Source organism: Nerophis ophidion, linkage group LG20 (assembly GCF_033978795.1).
Source record: "Nerophis ophidion isolate RoL-2023_Sa linkage group LG20, RoL_Noph_v1.0, whole genome shotgun sequence".
Lineage (NCBI taxonomy): Eukaryota > Metazoa > Chordata > Actinopteri > Syngnathiformes > Syngnathidae > Nerophis > Nerophis ophidion.
Genome location: NC_084630.1, coordinates 14,842,059 through 14,859,663, shown reverse-complemented (window position 1 = coordinate 14,859,663; position 17,605 = coordinate 14,842,059). Strand labels below are relative to the sequence as shown.

The following is a 17,605-nucleotide window of genomic DNA, read 5'->3' as shown; positions in this document are numbered from 1 at the left end:
TTGTTAGACTCCTCAATCTGAAGTGATGTAATTTCATGACTGCTGTCCGTCTCCTGTTTAATGTTAATGGTTGTCACCACCCATCTGAGCCTTTTGTTGCTTTCATACTAACACACTGGTGTACTGTATGTGCCCTTATGTATCGTCTTTGTACACCTTTATTTCCAATACTGTCCCTACATTCGATGACCCAGGGACAGACACTTGTGAGTACCCCACTTCTTAGTCCCTTCCTCTTTGGGTGGGTGTCTGAGCTGAGTCAACCATCCTTTAGAGCAGGGATGTCAAACAGAAGGCCCGCGGGCCGGATCAGGCCCTCAAACAGGTTTTATCCGGCCCGCGGGATGAGTTGGCTAAGTATGAAAATGAGCCAATATGTTTGAATAAAAGAAACTGCTGTTCTAAATGTGTCTACTAGATGTCGCAATAGCAATTCTTTGTATCTTTGCAGATTATGCTACACATGTAAAAAACACAAAAAAACACATGGTGTTAGTGCACCAGTCGACGAAAATGATCAAACTACATAAATAATAGGGCTGTGAGTCTTTGGGTGTCCCACGATTCGATTCAATATCGATTCTTGGGGTCACGATTCGACAATATATCGATTTTTTTCGATTCAATTCGATCCTCGATTCAAAAACGATATTTTTCCGATTCAAAACGATTCTGTATTCATTCAAAACATAGGATTTCAGCAGGATCTACCCCAGTCTGCTGACATGCTAGCAGAGTAATAGATTTTTAAAAAAAAAAAGCTTTTATAATTGTAAAGGACAAGGTTTTATCAACTGATTGCAATAATGTAAATTTGTTTTAACTATTATACGAACCAAAAATATGACTTATTTTATCTTTGTGAAAACATTGGACACAGTGTGTTGTCAAGCTTATGAGATGCGATGCAAGTGTAAGCCACTGTGACACTATTGTTCTTTTTTTTTATTTTTATAAATGTCTAATGATAATGTCAGTGAGGGATTTTTAATCACTGCTATGCTGAAATTATAATTGATATTGATACTGTTGTTGATAATATTCATTTTTGTTTCATTACTTTTGGTTTGTTCTGTGTCGTGTTTGTCTCCTCTCAATTGCTTTGTTTACTGCAGTTCTGAGTGTTGCTGGGTCAGGTTTGGTTTTGGAATTGGATTGCATTGTTATGGTATTGCTGTGTAGTGGTTTGTTGGATTGATTAAAAAAAAAAATAATAAAAATCGATTTTTTAAAAATGAGAATCGATTCTGAATACGATTTGATTCGTATTCGAATCGATTTTTTCCCACACCCCTAATAAATAACATCCTGTAATTTGATTTTAATACTATTATTTTTATCTCGATAGATTGAAAATTAACACCAATGAGATGACTGATGAACATTATCACATAATTCATTCAGAAAGTCTAAATAACGAAAAATAAAGATAGAATAATATCAACCGCAATATGTAAGTGTAAAAAAAAAGCCAACAAAGAATGTGCTTGTTCTATTATTAAACAAAGAAAACAATCCGAAGTTGTCTTTATTTTCAAGTTATCGTGCCGTGATTTTATCAGTCCGGCCCACCTGGGAGTAGATTTTTCTCCATGTGGCCCCCAATCTAAAATGAGTTTGACACCCCTGCTTTAGAGCCTTTTGTGAAAACACTCAGTAAAGAAGGGGGAAGTGAATGAGTACATTCTTGAATGTGCTTTAAGAACTGGATGTCTTGTGGTCTATTTTAACTGACATTAAACTCTGTTTTCAAGAAGAAAAAAATAATAGTCCCGGAAGTTGTTTCCATTAATTGTAGACTTCTTGTCTTCTTTTGTCCCTGGCAGAGAAAAGATTGCAAATAAGTTGACATATTCTTTCAAGCCTGTTTTTTAACTTTATATACTCTCTGGTTTTTTGTTTTGTTTTGTTTGTAGGGGTTGGACTTGCATGGGTTTCTTTTAAATGGAATTTCTCAGGCTTAGAGTCTTGTAGTTGGGGTTAGTTTTTATTGTCGTTTGCTTTTGTGTATTTTATGTATTTTTCTCGCAAATGCAGGTTATCCGCCGAGGCTGGCTAACAATCAACATAAGCATCATGAAGGGAGGCTCCAAAGACTACTGGTTTGTCCTCACTGCAGAGTCACTTTCCTGGTACAAAGATGAGGAGGTAAAGTGTCTTATGTTTTAAGACATCAGTCTAGTGCTAAAGAAGCCAAAGTTGTTGTTTTAAATGTTCTAAAGAAGTGTATAATGCATATAGGACCTTTTTTTTAATGTTTTTATTTTTTTGTATACCTGACAAAGCTATCCGCAAACCTCCAAACTGCACAGATAAAATAAGCTAAACAGGTACAAATCTGAAGTTGAATTTTGGCTACAATTATTATCATTATATTTGGTTACCCCATATTTAGCTATACAAGAGAGGCAAACATACAGTGGGGCAAAAAGTATTTAGTCAGCCACCGATTGTGTGAGTTCTCCCATTTAAAATGATAACAATAGTTCTGTAATTTTCATCATAGGTACACTTTAACTGTGAGAGACAGATGTTTCCACCCCCATGCTTTATTAACAGTATGTATGGTGTTCTTGGGATGCCACTCAGTATTCTTCTTCCTCCAAATACGACAAGTTGAGTTTATACCAAAATGGATACATGGATGATACAGCAGAGGATTGGGAGAATGTCATGTGGTCGGATGGAACCAAAATAGAACTTTTTGGTATAAACTCAACTCGTCCTTTTTGGAGGAAGAAAAATACTGAGTTGCATTCCAAGAACACCACACCTACTGTGAAGCATGGGGGTGGAAACATCCTGTTATGGGGCTGTTTTTCTGCTAAGGGGAAAGGACAATTGATCCGTGTTAAGGAAAGAATGAATGGGGCCATGTATCGTGACATCTTGAGCCAAAACCTCCTTCCATCAGTGAGAGCTTTGAATGGTTGACCAAATACTTATTTTCCACCATAATTTACAAAGAAATTCTTTAGAATTTCTGGATTTTTATTTCATATTCTGTGTCTCACAGTTGAAGGGCACCTATGATGAAAATTACAGACCTCGGTCATCATTTTAAGTGGGAGAACTTGCACAATCGGTGGCTGACTAAATACTTTTTTGCCCCACTGTATTAGTTATACACTGCCAACGAAAATCACAATAATAAACAATTACATAAATATTGATGTTAATCAAAACTGAGTCACACTGTTTAAATTAGTAAAACACCTTTAACTGTATATAACATTTCTGTACATTTAATGCAAAACCGAGTACTCACTATTTTAACAGTAATGTTTAAAGGGGTCATATCATATATATATTTTTAAACACTTTCCTGTGGTCTACATAACATGTCATGGTGGTTCTTTGGTCAACATTTTGCATAGATTATCTTTTACAGACTGTTTATAAGCAGTTTTCTGAACGTCTCTTCAGGATGCTCCGTTTGGTGGGCGGTCTTATTTACGTGGCTCACCTTCTACAGCATCTCCGACCCTTTGTTTTAGTTCTTAGCATTTCCATAGCGAGTCTATTGACAGATTAAGTTACAAATATACGCTACTTTATAGTAGAAATGGCAACAGCGGAGGATGCATGTGCATGTATGAACCAGTCTGCTCCACAACAAGAGGATAGAGATTAAAAGGAGTTTATTGACTCCAGAGTTGGATGACATCTGCGGACGTGTGCAAAGTAATTTGGGTAAATTTCTACCATATATGGACAGTCTGCTGAAATACGTCACTAAATAGGAACATTTCAAATGGCTTGTTTCCTGGAGGTATGAATGAAGGCAAGATTGTTTTAAAATATCTGCGCAATTCTTCCACAGTTTGATTTCACATTTTCGGGATTTATGCAGATCCCAAATACACCACAGCAGGTGCCAATAGCTAAGAAAACTTGGTTTTGTATAATAAGGCCCCTTTAATATAATTCCCGCTTATGGTTGAATTCGTACGTGTTTAGTGATTGCATTAGTAATGAACACACCTGTTGGATGACAGTAAACTCACTGGCCGCATATTTCCTGAATATTCAGGAGAAAGAAAAGAAGTACATGCTGCCTCTGGACAACCTAAAGCTGAGAGACGTGGAGAAGGGCTTCATGTCCAGCAAACACGTATTTGCCATCTTCAACACTGAGCAGAGGTGAGTCATTAGCTGCCAACCACCCTTATCTTTAAGCCTTTTCAACATCTTTTCCGGTCCTGTCATTGCACGCGTGTTCCACAGGAACGTGTACAAAGACCTGCGGCAGATTGAGCTGGCATGTGACACCCAGGACGACGTCGACAGCTGGAAAGCCTCGTTCCTCAGAGCCGGTGTTTACCCAGAGAAAGACCAGGTAGTGGTAACATGCGCGTGAGGCCCAAGGATATTTGAAGATTGTTTGCAGTTATGTGCACTTTAGACCCGTTAAACCAGTCGGTCATGAAGGTTAAAACCAGACTTTGGTTTGCATGAACAGTTTTTATGATGATTACCCAATGAAGTTAAAAGAGAAAGTCCCAACGATAGTCACACACACACTAGGTGTGGTGAAAGTATCTTCTGCATTTGACCCATCCCCATGTTCAACCCCTGCTTAGCAGCAGCGGTGGCTACGCTCGGGAATCATTTGGTGATTTAACCCCCAATTCAAACCCTTATTGCTGAGTGCCAAGCAGGGAGGCAATGAGTCCCATTTTTATTGACTTTGGTATGACTCGGCCGGGGTTTGAACTCACGACCTAACAGTGTCAGGGCGGACACTCTAACCACAAGGCCACTGAGGAGGTTATACATCAGTTCACTGATATTATGGGCATGAATTTACTGACACTTTCCTATAATATTCGATACTCAAAAGTTTAGTTGTGCAAATGATATAACCAAAAAAACAACATCTATCAGTGTGGTTATCAGCTTACAGATCAATCTCTTGTTTCCATTCAAGCACCTGAAGTTTGTCGTGTCTCCTTTTCTGTCTGTCCCGCCCTTCTTTAGCCTGAAAATGAAGACGCAATGAATCAAAGCGACACCGTGTCTATGGACCCACAATTGGAGCGTCAGGTGGAGACCATCCGCAACTTGGTGGACTCCTACATCAGCATCGTCAACAAGTCAATCAGAGACCTCATGCCGAAGACCATCATGCACCTCATGATCAACAGTGTAGGTTTTCCTCTTTTACTAATGTTGCATGTGGAGAAATATAGCTTAAGTCTTGTTGTTTTACTGGCTTTTGAAGTAAATGTACTGACTCTCAAGGTGGTTAGGAACTAAATGGACACAGACAGTATTCCCCTTAAGTTTGATTGTTGGACTCTGTGGTCATATGGAAGCAGAAAAGACTCCAGCTCTGTAGGTTGGACATTCAATATTTGGATGCGAATGAAAATGTGGAGTTCCCCCAACCCCTCTTGAAGTTATAACACCTTCATTCTTTGTAAAAAACAACAACCTGTAAAAGCGTGGCCAGCAAACTTTAATGTCAAATTAGACATTTTACGCCCTCTCCCACCAAAAAAAACAAAGAAGTCTGAAGCCGCAAAACAGAACGCATTTTAAAACAATCTGAGATTTTTCAATTTTGATATTTATTCACGGTTAGCTTAACCGAGGGTCACACACTCAAAAATCAGACCCATATCCCATACACACAGCAATCTCCCTTTTCCTTGCTTTCTTTGCAATCACCAATCAGAAAATTATGGAGCTCAAAAATGCAAATTTTAGTTACTTTTCTCCAACGGGAGCCACGACAATAAGGTGAAAGAACTCTGAAACTGTAGGTTGCCGACCGCGGCTTTATAAGGTATTCACACAGGTAAGTTTTTAGGTGGGGAACAAATAAGTTTTATATAATTTCAGCCTTTCGTCCACATGTCCTGGGTGACTTGAAATTATCATTTTTGAGGGCAAAAGTCTGATAACGTTGCCTTGTCGTTATCATGTGGCCATGCAAATTTCTAACTTTTTATAATGATAACATCGCCAGGAAAAAACGACGCGCAACAACTGCTAAACACAACAATTGTGAAAAATTAAGACAGTTTGTGCCGTAGTTACACAACAATCAGCCGAGAGACAGGTCTTATCTTAAAACACTCAAGTTGGGGCACTTTTAAGTTGACATACCACTGTACTGTGAAAACCAGTGTTTTACTGTCATATACTGAACTGTTGTGTACTATTGCCTTTTAAAATTGTAACTGATTTATAGCTTTTGTCGAAAGTCAATCAATGTTTATTTATATAGCCCTGAATCACAAATGTCTCAAAGGACTGTACTAACCATTACGACTACGACATCCTCGGAAGAACCCACAAAAGGGCAAGGAAAACTCACACCCAGTGGGCAGGGAGAATTCACATCCAGTGTGAATTGAGAATGTGTTTTGATCTCAAAAAATTGAATCCAAGTGCAGATCCATAAAAGTCTCTTTTTACTAACAAAAAATAGCTGCAGAAAATAAATCAATTGTAACAAAAGTTCATCTCCAGGTTAACCGGGTCAACATGTGTCCTCCACTTGAGGAAATACAAAAAACAGGATTACAAAAGGTCCAAGGAAAAAGACAGAGTACGCATGCTCAGACTAAACTCTACCGCAGACAACGGACGAATTGGCACCGGCTGAGTGGAAATCCAGGGTTTAAATCTGGTGGTTGATTGGAGACAGTTGGGCTCAGATGACTGGCAGCACACCTGAAACTATTGACAGGGTAGAGACTTACAGACACAAGAGGGGAGGGGAGTAGGAAGACAGGAGGAAAATGAGCAGGAGAACCACCCTCATGACAGCATGAGGAGTTGTTGATGAATTGTGTTGGTGCTGCTATTATTTTTTTACTTTATTTTATGGGACAAAATTTACTTTTTCAAAATGGTACACACAGTATCAATGAAAACAAAAACAATAAAAAGACTAGAAAAAGTAATTTATTATCCAACAATCTTCCAATATCCTGTTTAATTTCCTATTTGCCTGCACTTCCTCTGCGGCGGTTGTGTGTCTATGTAAACAAAGTAAACAATTTAGAATGTATCATCACCTTATAGCAAATACTATGAGGAAATATGCATACACACCAACACCAAAACAATTAGACATTGTAAACTAAAACATTAAAAGTTACGGCATGCTAGCTATCTCTGATGTAGCGTAACAAATAGCTTAAAGCAGTTACAGTAGTAAGTCAAGATGAACACATTGTTAGTAATTAAACCTTCCTGAAACACATGTCTGCTAGGTGTGTCAATTTTTGGGGACTTAACGATTTGATCTGCTTCCGATTCCTGAGGTGACGATTCGATTCGGAATCTATTCTCAATTCAAAACGATTCTCTATTAAAACCGATTTTTGCTATGTGTTATTTGGTATAATAATTATGATTCAACTTTTTCAAAACAGGTGACAGGTTACAAAAGCTCATTCTGTTTGTTTTTTTAAAATGCATTACTATTTAAAAAAAAAGCAATAAAAAAAAATTGTTGTTGTTTTTTGTTTTCTTTTAATCAATTTATGAAAATTATGAATTGTTTTTGAATCAGGATGACTAAGCATTGTGATTTGGATGTAAATCAATTGCTTTTTTGCACCTCTAATTTCTGTATAGGTTGACTAATTGAAGAAGCAAACTATCACTTGTGTGAGCACTTTGGAGGGAAGCTGTAGAATGAAGCGAGTTTCTGTAGATTTATCATCGCATCATCTCCGCTATCTGATCGATACCTATTGGTGGTGGTTGCCCGAAGTGACCTTAGAAAGGGCCTGACGGCTCACCATCTCTATTTTGTTTTAAAAATGTTTTATTGGGTTGAGATCAGGGCTCTTAGGTTCTTCCACATACAAGAATGTCAGTGTTGTTCCAGCAGCTGTTCATTTTTAAATAAATTGTCTAAAGACCTTCCTATAAAGTCAAAAGCATTTATAAATCTTTAGAGTCCAAAGTGCATAATTTACGCCATTTACAACCAGCAGCTCAAGTTTTGTTGGCCCGCCGCATATTGTCGAAATGAAGTTAAAAAAACTGTAAAAATGTACAAAAAAAAGAGCTTAGAACAACTAATAAAATAAGAATGACCTGCAATTGAGACACTACTAATAATCAAATACTTTGCCACATGTAAGACAAAGGTGACACAAAGTTTTATTGTTCAATATGTATAATGTCTGTTTTTAGCATTTTACAAAATACATAATGGCCTTGTATGTTTTTACATTTTCAGTATGTGGCCCTTGGTAGAAAAAGTTTGGACACCCCTGGTCTAAATAATGTTTTTATAAGATGACTCTAAGGGCTTTTAACCAACATTTGATTAATATATTAATTAGTGTTCTACGTATTGATTGTTTTAGTAATCAAGTAATGTATTGATTATTGTTTAATTAATCAAGCAAGCAGGTAAAACACATTTTCAAGACTCAATGTGCATCTTAGGGAAATTAGTTGAAATAACTATTTTTTTTTAATTTGTGTATTCTACAAAAATGCATATCATCAACCATAAAATTACACTTTTAAAGTGTGTGCAATGACAATCATAGAAATAAAAAAATATCCTCTTTTTGCCACCACATCATGGCGCCCACTCACCACAAATCTGATGTGTTCTATTGCGGTGGCCGTGAGGAAACTATTTCAGTGAATTTAAAGTTCTGGGCACTCCATGCAGTCTGGATTTTATTATTTTGTATTTGTAACCATCATTACATGATCAAAGAAACAGAATATAAATCATGTGTAAGGCCTGGCTCAGTTGGTCGAACCGCCGTGCCAGCAACTTGAGGGTTGCTGGTTCGATCCCCAGCTTCCGCCATTCTAATCACGTCCGTTGTGTCCTTGGGCAAGACACTTCACCCTTGCTCCTGATGAGTCGTGGTTAGGGACTTAAATGGCAGCTCCCGCCATCAGTGTGTGTGAATGGTTGGACGCGGAAATAGTGTCAAAGTGCTATGAGTACATTGAAGGTAGAAAAACGCTATACAAGTATAACCCCTTTACCATTAAAATCAAATATTGTTTTAAATTGGATTCGTCAATGTCATTGATTAATCATTGCTGCCTTAATATTAATCAGTTAAGTTGCCTACAATAAAGTTTATGTTACATTGTGATTTTTTTAGATGAAAATGTGTAAGAGTATATATATATATATATATATACACACATTGCAGTACAATACATACAGGGCAGCACGGTGGAATCAGGGGTTAGTGCATGTGCCTCACAACACGAAGGTCCTGAGCTTGGGATCTTTCTGTGTGGAGTTTGCATGTTCTCCCCGTGACTGCATGGGTTCCCTCCGGGTACCGCGGCTTCCTCCCACCTCCAAAGTCATTCACCTGGGGATAGGTTGATTGGCAACACTAAAATTGGTTCCTGGTGTGTGAATGTGAGTGTGAATGTTGTCTGTCTATCTGTGTTCGCCCTGCGATGAGGTGGCGACTTGTCCAGGGTGTACGCATCCTTCCGCCCGAATGCAGCGGAGATAGGCTCCAGCTCCACCCGCAACCCCGAAAAGAACAAGCGGTAGAAAATTGTTATGATCTGTGTTCTGGATTAGGTTTTTGTTGTTTTTTGTTTGTTTTTAGACTCTTTTAGTTCATGTTTGCGCTCCCTTGTTTTGTTTGGTTACCATGCCGACTTATGATTTTCACCTGCCTCTGATGTTCGGACCGCGCACCTGTTTCTAATCAAGACTATTCTTATAAGCCTGTTTTTGCCAGTTAGTAGGACTGGCAACATTGCTTATTTTCATGCGATCCCAAAGTTCATGTTGTTTGATTCAGGCCGTGTCCACGTAAGTCGTGTTTATTTCTTGCCACAGTTTCTTGTTTGTTCCAAGCCATAGTTTATGTTTGTTTCAGGCCACAGTTTCTTGTTTGTTCCAAGCCATAATTTATGTTTGTTTCATTCCACAGTTTTGTGTTTGTTCCATGCCGTAGTTTATGTTTGTTTACATCATGCCCTGCCCAGATTTTTAGTTAGATTAATAAATATGTTCCTACCTTCACGCCTGGTCCGGAATAGTCCGTTTGCATCCCGGGAGAACAAACCCCTCAGGAAGTTGCGAAAACCCCCTCGTCATGAAAAAAATAGATGGACATTACATGCAACAAAAGTAAATATCTTCACTAATTTGTGAAAAACAATATACAAATAATGAAATAAGATGCGTTTTAACCACCAGGCAAAGGACTTTATCCACTCGGAGTTGCTGGCCTACTTGTACTCAGCCGGGGACCAGAGCAGCCTAATGGAAGAGTCTGCTGAGCAGGCCCAGAGGAGAGACGAGATGCTGAGGATGTACCACGCGCTGAAGGAATCTCTGGTCATTATTGGAGACATCAGCACCACCACTGTTTCCACACCTGTGCCACCTCCCGTAGACGACACCTGGATGGCCAAAGATTCTGGGTAATAATTACAATTAATCAACTGCAGATAGTGACGGGCATTTATTTTAGATTACCGTATTTTACGGACTATATTAACACCTACTTTTTTGTCCGAGTTCTGTAACCTGCATTTTATACAAATATGCGGCCAATGCAAGGGTCCCCAAACTACGGCCTGGCCCGCGGGAAGTCCCACGTAAAATTTTTCTAAATCTATTTATTTATTGTTTTTAAATCTGTCCTTTCTAATTAATTTTCTACCGCTTGTTGCTTTTTACTCTCAGAGTCTCCTAGCCGCTCATGCAAATCACATTGTCTAAAAATGGATTTTCCAATCGATGACGTGATATATATATATATATATATATATATATATATATATATATATATATATATATATATATATATATATATATATATATATATATATATATATATATATCCTAGGCTAATGTATGTTTTTTTTCTTTCCTAGCGGCCAAAAGGTTGTGTATACAACAAACTTACAAAGTAGTTACACCGACACATACATTAAAAAAGTGTGTTATTGTTTGGGCTATGGCGCCTTTTTTTGGACGAGTTCCCTCAATGCAGGTGCTCCGGGTTAAAAGTCTACAGTATTTTTTTCTGTTCCGTGCTTTGAACCGGAAGTATAGGTTCTGTTCCGTCTACTAGTCATCAATAGCATTTCTACTTGTATGTTTTTTGTCATTTATCACTCAAAGCAACGTTTGTAAGTTTTACAATATAACTAAAATAATTCATACTTATTCTTACTAAACCATCCCTTTTTTGATAGTAGTGTTTTCATGCATATTTGTACGTGCTGTCATAATGTAATTATGGTAGTGTTGTTAGCATTAATTTATATGCTAACGTGTTTTCAAGTTTCTGTGTTAGTGTTATTAACTTACAATGGCATTCTTTTAGTATTGTTTCAGTGTCACAAATTCCTCAGTAAATTCACCAAAATGTCACCGCGGAGTTAATGAGTCTGTTTAGCTGATTGGAGAGCTACCTTTCACAGCTAGTGGGTTTTGTTTTGTTTTCGGGTACTTGTTATGTTTTATGTTTAACTGCCGTGTTACTTGTACTGTTTGGAAACAGTTAAGTTATGTATATAAACATTTACAAAATGTTTATATGTGAATTACTCATTTTACAACGTATATGGCTGCGGCTTATAGACTGGTGCGGCTAATATCTGGAAAAAATATTTTTCTTCTAAAATTTAGTGGGTTCAGCTTTTATACTGGTGCACTCTTTGGTCCGGAAAATATGGTATGTCCTTAGGAGTATAAATTTGGGGTGAAGCATCTTCTGGTTCATGTGGATGGCACCCTTGTGAATAATTGAGATACAGCATCTGTAAGAGGGTAACTACTATTCCATTCATCCATCCATTTTTTACCACTTGTCCCTTTCGGGGACACAGGGGTTTCTGGAGCCTATCTCAGCTGCATTCAATAATATTAAAAACTGCAACACTAACAGGTCACACACATTTCCCTCGAAAATAAAATATTATTTTAAAATTTAAAGACTTTCCAAATGTACTAAAATGTTCCCCTTTCACAGTCCTGCAGGGACACGGCCTGCCTCGGCAACAGCGCCCCCTCCAAGTCGACCCCCTGCAGTCAGGGGACCAACCCCTGGTGCGGCCCCTCCCCTCAACCCTTCACCAGCATTTGGGGCACCACCAGTTCCTACAAGACCCGGTCCGCCGCCCGCCCAGACAGGTTTTGATCCGAATGCACCTGTGATCCCCTCCAGGCCGGCTCGCGTGCCTCCTTCCCTGCCGCCCGGCATCCCAAGGTAGACGAGCAACCTTTATATACAGTTACAGTAAATATGGTAGATATCAATAGTGTGACATCAAAGCTGCAACACACTAAGAATGAGGATGTCCTATTTATTTCAAACAGAACAAGACGACATTGAACATGTAACTGGAAAAAGTTATTTTGGAATCTTTCGTAGTTTCTAAAAGTGAACTAAACAGTTCTTCTGGCTTGAAACGGGGCTAATAAAGCTTTTCATGTGTGCAGTGGTACCTCAACTAAAGAGTGTTTGGAGATAAGAGCTGTCTCTCGGCTACTTGTTATGTTTTATGTTGCAAGCAACAATTTGAGTTACAAGCATCCCCGCCATTAGTTGGTGTAGCAAATGTAAGATCCACCTTAAACATCCTATAAGCCTTAGCTTATAGTGAGAGATGGACATACAGTGGGGCAAAAAAGTATTTAGTCAGCCACCGATTGTGCAAGTTGTCCCACTTAAAATGATGACAGAGGTCTGTGATTTTCATCATAGGTACACTTCAATTGTGAGAGACAGAATGTGAAAAAAAAAAAAATCCAGGAATTCACATTGTAGGAATTTTAAAGAATTTTTTTGTAAATTATGGTGGAAAATAAGAATTTGGTCAACCATTCAAAGCTCTTAGGATGGAAGGAGGTTTTGGCTCAAAATCTCACGACACATGGCCCCATTCATTCTTTCCTTAACACGGATCAATCGTCCTGTCCTCTTAGCAGAAAAACAGCCCCAAAGCATGATGTTTCCACCCCCATGCTTCACAGTAGGTATGGTGTTTTTGGGATGGAACTCAGTATTCTTCTTCCTCCAAACACGACAAGTTGAGTTCATACCAAAAAGTTATATTTTGGTTTCATCTGACCACATGACATTCTCCCAATCTTCTGCTGTATCATCCATGTATCCATTTTGGTATAAACTCAACTCGTTGTGTTTGGAGGAAGAAGAATACTGAGTTGCATCCCAAGAACACCATACCTACTGTGAAGCATGGGGGTGGAAACATCATGCTTTGGGGCTGTTTTTCTGCTATGGGGACAGGACGATTGATCCGTGTTAAGGAAAGAATGAATGGGGCCATGAATGGGGAATTTTTTTTTTTCAGTTGATTTAGGGTAAGCACGACATTTATGTCAACATAGCTTGGCTCCAAGCTCCACAGTTACAGTATTCACACCGGTCGTGACTCTCTCAGGTTTCATCTGCTCCAACCTTTCACCCTCTCTTCGTGCTCGTTTGGCGTCTATAACCAGAAGTTCATCCTCTGTATTTTCAGCCTCAAAAAAGACAAGATATTGAATTGTCATTTGTCCTAAAAAAGAAATCTTTGTAGTTTGCTTGCCGCCTGCTATGATTAGAATACACACACGTTTGTTGCCCAAAGTTGGAAGTATGTTGCTAAGGCCAGGGGAATAAATGTGCACAGGAAATAAGTTCCGGTAATGGTTAAAAAGACCAAAATACGTTAAATATTGAACATACAACATATTGTTATGAACATGTCTCTTACCACAATAAATATACTTACAGCGTGTATATAAATTGTTGATGGAGGGTTTTGAAGTTGTTTTAGAGAGGTTTGAAGGCAACACAAGAGACTCCTATTAGTTGCATCTTTCAAATGTTTTTTTTTTAATCTTTAGAATTTAAAAAAAGAAAGACGTGTGTTCTTGTCTCTCATAATGATTGTGAATGATAGGCAAAATATTTTATAAAAAGTGTAGTTCCCCTTTAAAAGCCGCCACTGTCCTCTTGATTTTTGCACATTTTGTAGAACGCTGTCCGCGGGTAAATCTCGGATTTATTAAAATACGTCCACATCGCGGACATACTGCCTCTAATCCAGACAATCTTGTGTCATCACAACATCCTGTTTCGGCAGCACAGCTGATGATGATGAAAGTCTGATTCCGGCGTTTGATTTTATGGTGCATATAGGGCTGTGAATCTTTGGGTGTCCCACGATTCGATTCAATATAGATTCTTGGAGTCACGATTCGATTAAAAATCCATTTTTTTTTTTCAATTCAACACGATTCCGGATTCAAAAGCGATTTTTTTTCCCGATTTAAAAGGATTCTCTTTTCATTCAATACATAGGATTCCAGCAGGATCTACCCCAGTCTGCTGACATGCAAGCAGAGTAGTAGATTTTTGTAAAAACTTTTATAATTGTATAGGACAATGTTTTATCAACTGATTGCAATAATGTACATTTGTTTTAACTATTAAACGAACCAATAATATGACTTATTTTATCTTTGTGAAAATATTGGACACAGTGTGTTGTCAAGCTTATGAGATGCGATGTAAGTGTAAGCCACTGTGACACTATTGTTCTCTTTTTTATTTTTATAAATGTCTAATGATAATGTCAATGAGGGATTTTATTCACTGCTGTGCTGAAATCATAACTAATATTGATACTGTTGTTGATAATATTTATTTTTGTTTCACTACTTTTGGTTTGTTCTGTGTCGTGTTTGTGTCTCCTTTCAATTGCTCTGTTTTTTGCAGTTCTGAGTGTTGCTGGGTCAGGTTTGGTTTTGGAATTCGATTGCATTGTTATGGTATTGTTGTGTATTGTTTTGTTGGATTGATTAAAAAAACATTTTTTTAAATGAGAATCGATTCTGAATCGCACAACGTGAGAATCGCGATTCAAATTCGAATCGATTTTTTCTCACAGCCCTAGTGCATCACTAGTCAATGTTGCACAATAATAGGCAATATATTAATATCCATTCATATATTGTATTACTTTAATATGTTTCCGCGTGAAAAAAATAAAATGTTTTTAGTTGTAGCCGCTTTTATTTTGTTTTTTAATTACATGTGAAAGAAACCCTGGTGTCTAAACCCATGAAAATAAGGATAAGCTGCTGGAGGGAGATACTGTAAAAGTCCATGCTCCAAAGTAAACGCTGTTCATCATTATAACATTATTTCATAAAACTACTGTAGTTGTTTGTAGTACATTGCATTGCATTGTAATTGTACAATGTATTAACTAAAACGTGTTCTTTTTAAAGAAGGCATGTTACTGTACATGTTAAAAAGTTGCCGGTAAGTTGAGGTACTACTGTACTACTTATGAAACGGTGGCTTTGTGGATGGTGCAGGTTTGTGGTGCTTTGGTGTTCATGGTGCATGACTAGCTCATCATATTTGTTCCTTGCATGTTTCTTCCCTTTCTCCTAATACTACCCTATTTCTGTGCCTCCTGCAGCAGAAGACCCCCGGCTGCGCCCCGACCCACCATCATACGTCCTTCGGAACCTTCCCTGCTTGACTAGAAGCACACACACACACACACATACAAATATTTCATTCAGTTTACACTTTTATATTTCCAGTTAGCCGTCCGTGCATCTCAGACACTTGTTTTGATTATGTCGTCTTTTTATTTTATTTGATTTTTTTTACCAACAAGCACAGTGACATGACGTAAAGGGATGTACAGTACTCTGATGAGTCTTATGGGTTATGATACATCACTTTTGTCTGTGTTTTATACTAATGTTCATGATTTCTTATGGTAAGAAAGCCTTTTTTAAAGAGATTTCTATCTGCTAATCTATTGTCGAAAATCTTATACACTTAAGCACCTCAATAAGCGAGCGGCACTTTTGATCCTTTCTCTGCCCTGATGGCAGATCCATGAAATTATGCTTTAGAGAGTCGTCCTTCAATCAACCTTTTTTTTTACTCGGACTGCTATAACCTCCTTCACTATCATACCGACCATATAACTAAGGTTTTATTATATCTTTATCATTCATTTCCCTATAGTGCTCAACCTTTGGTCTCATTTGAATCTTGAAGTCCATTGTGTACCACCGCAAAAAACATGGATAAAATGAAAGGAGGGAAAGGGCCTGTCTTTCAGGTTGTTTATTAAAATGATGGCCTTGATACAAAGAGAGTGTGCTTTTATTTCTGTTGCCTTGTGTCTTAGCATTGATGCTTCTTTGTGCACAAACAGCGAGCTAGAAAGCATGCATGAGCGCTCACTTAATCTTTACTAAACAGGTCAGCCCAGGTAACATCGGATTTACATTAAAGTCAGGTGAAAGCAGCCAATGGATGTGTTGCTATGGTAACTGCTGTTGCTAGCGGCAACAGATATTTATTCATGCCCCGGCCCTGCGAATAGCTGGGAAGAACAAAGGTGTGCAACTGCACTTATAATCAGCATATTTACTTCTCTGCGGTGTCTAATTGAGAAAAACTAACAATGATATGGTTTTCCCACACAGACGACCTGCACACAGCTGCCCTCGTAGCAACCACAGGTGATGGACGCGGCCTTGTTGCCAGGTAGAATTTACATTGTCCAATTTGTGCTGAACCTCTGAAATAAAAAGTGTGATTTTCATTTCACATTCAAAAGGCATTGCTGACTGTATACAATGATAAATATGCTTCTTTATATATCTTAAAAAAAATGCTGCATGTTTTCCAGCACATGCGTGTTTTTGTTCCTGTGTACTCCCACATCCCAAAAGTATGCATGCAGGGTTTAATGGATGGTAAATGTGCCATGTGATTAACATGTTATCGGTTGGGGATGCTGTGATAGGCTCCAGCTCACCCTTGACCCTTTTGAGGAAACACGGCGTAGAAAAAAAGTATTATGGCATAAAGTGAATGTGCACACACACTTTCATTATTTTACTTTTCTCTAAAACACTTCGAGCACGTTTGACCACATGAAGCGGAAATAAACAATAATCCATCCATCCATCTTCTTCCGCTTATCCAAAGTCGGGTCGCGGGGGTAGCAGCCTAAGCAGGGAAGCCCAGACTTCCCTCTCCCCAGCCACTTCGTCTAGCTTTTCCCGGGGGATCCCGAGACATAGTCTTCCCAACGTGTACTGGGTCTTCCCCGTGGCCTCCTACCGGTTGGACGTGCCCTAAACACCTCCCTAGGGAGGCTTTGGGGTGGCATCCTGACCAGATGCCCGAACCACCTCATCTGGTTTCCTCTCGATGTGGAGGAGCAGCGGCTTTACTTTGAGTTCCTCCCGGATGGGAGAGCTTCTCACCCTATCTCTAAGGGAGAGCCCCACCACACGGCGGAGGAAACTCTTTTCGGCCGCTTGTACCCGTGATCTTATCCTTTCGGTCATGACCCAAAGCTCATGACCATAGGTGAGGATGGGAACGTAGATCGACCGGTAAATTGAGAGCTTTGCCTTCCGGCTCAGCTCCTTCTTCACCACAACGGATCGGTACAACGTCCGCATTACTGAAGACGCCGCACCGATCCGCCTGTCGATCTCACGATCCACTCTTCCCCCACGCGTGAACAAGACTCCTAGGTACTTGAACTCCTCCACTTCGGGCAAGGTCTCCTCCCCAACCCGGAGATGGCACTCCACCCTTTTCCGGGCGAGAACCAT

The 17,605-nt window shown here is 38.9% G+C and overlaps 1 protein-coding gene across 5 annotated transcripts in view; it reads left to right on the top strand.

The window, feature by feature from the left end:
• Positions 1-16,121, top strand: part of LOC133538774 (dynamin-2-like) — a 54,100-nt gene extending 37,979 nt beyond the window's left edge. For 2 of the 5 annotated variants that reach the window (XM_061880551.1, XM_061880549.1), the window contains exons 14-20: positions 2,038-2,148; positions 4,034-4,143; positions 4,228-4,339; positions 4,981-5,148; positions 10,175-10,401; positions 11,961-12,197; positions 15,433-16,121. In XM_061880551.1, the coding sequence (XP_061736535.1) occupies positions 2,038-2,148; positions 4,034-4,143; positions 4,228-4,339; positions 4,981-5,148; positions 10,175-10,401; positions 11,961-12,197; positions 15,433-15,496 (1,029 nt within the window). In that variant the 3' untranslated portion in view covers positions 15,497-16,121. Of the gene's footprint in view, positions 1-2,037; positions 2,149-4,033; positions 4,144-4,227; positions 4,343-4,980; positions 5,149-10,174; positions 10,402-11,960; positions 12,198-15,429 lie in introns of all 5 variants that reach the window. The other 3 variants (XM_061880550.1, XM_061880548.1, XM_061880547.1) reach the window with 2 other exon arrangements.
• The last annotated feature ends 1,484 nt before the right edge of the window (positions 16,122-17,605 follow it).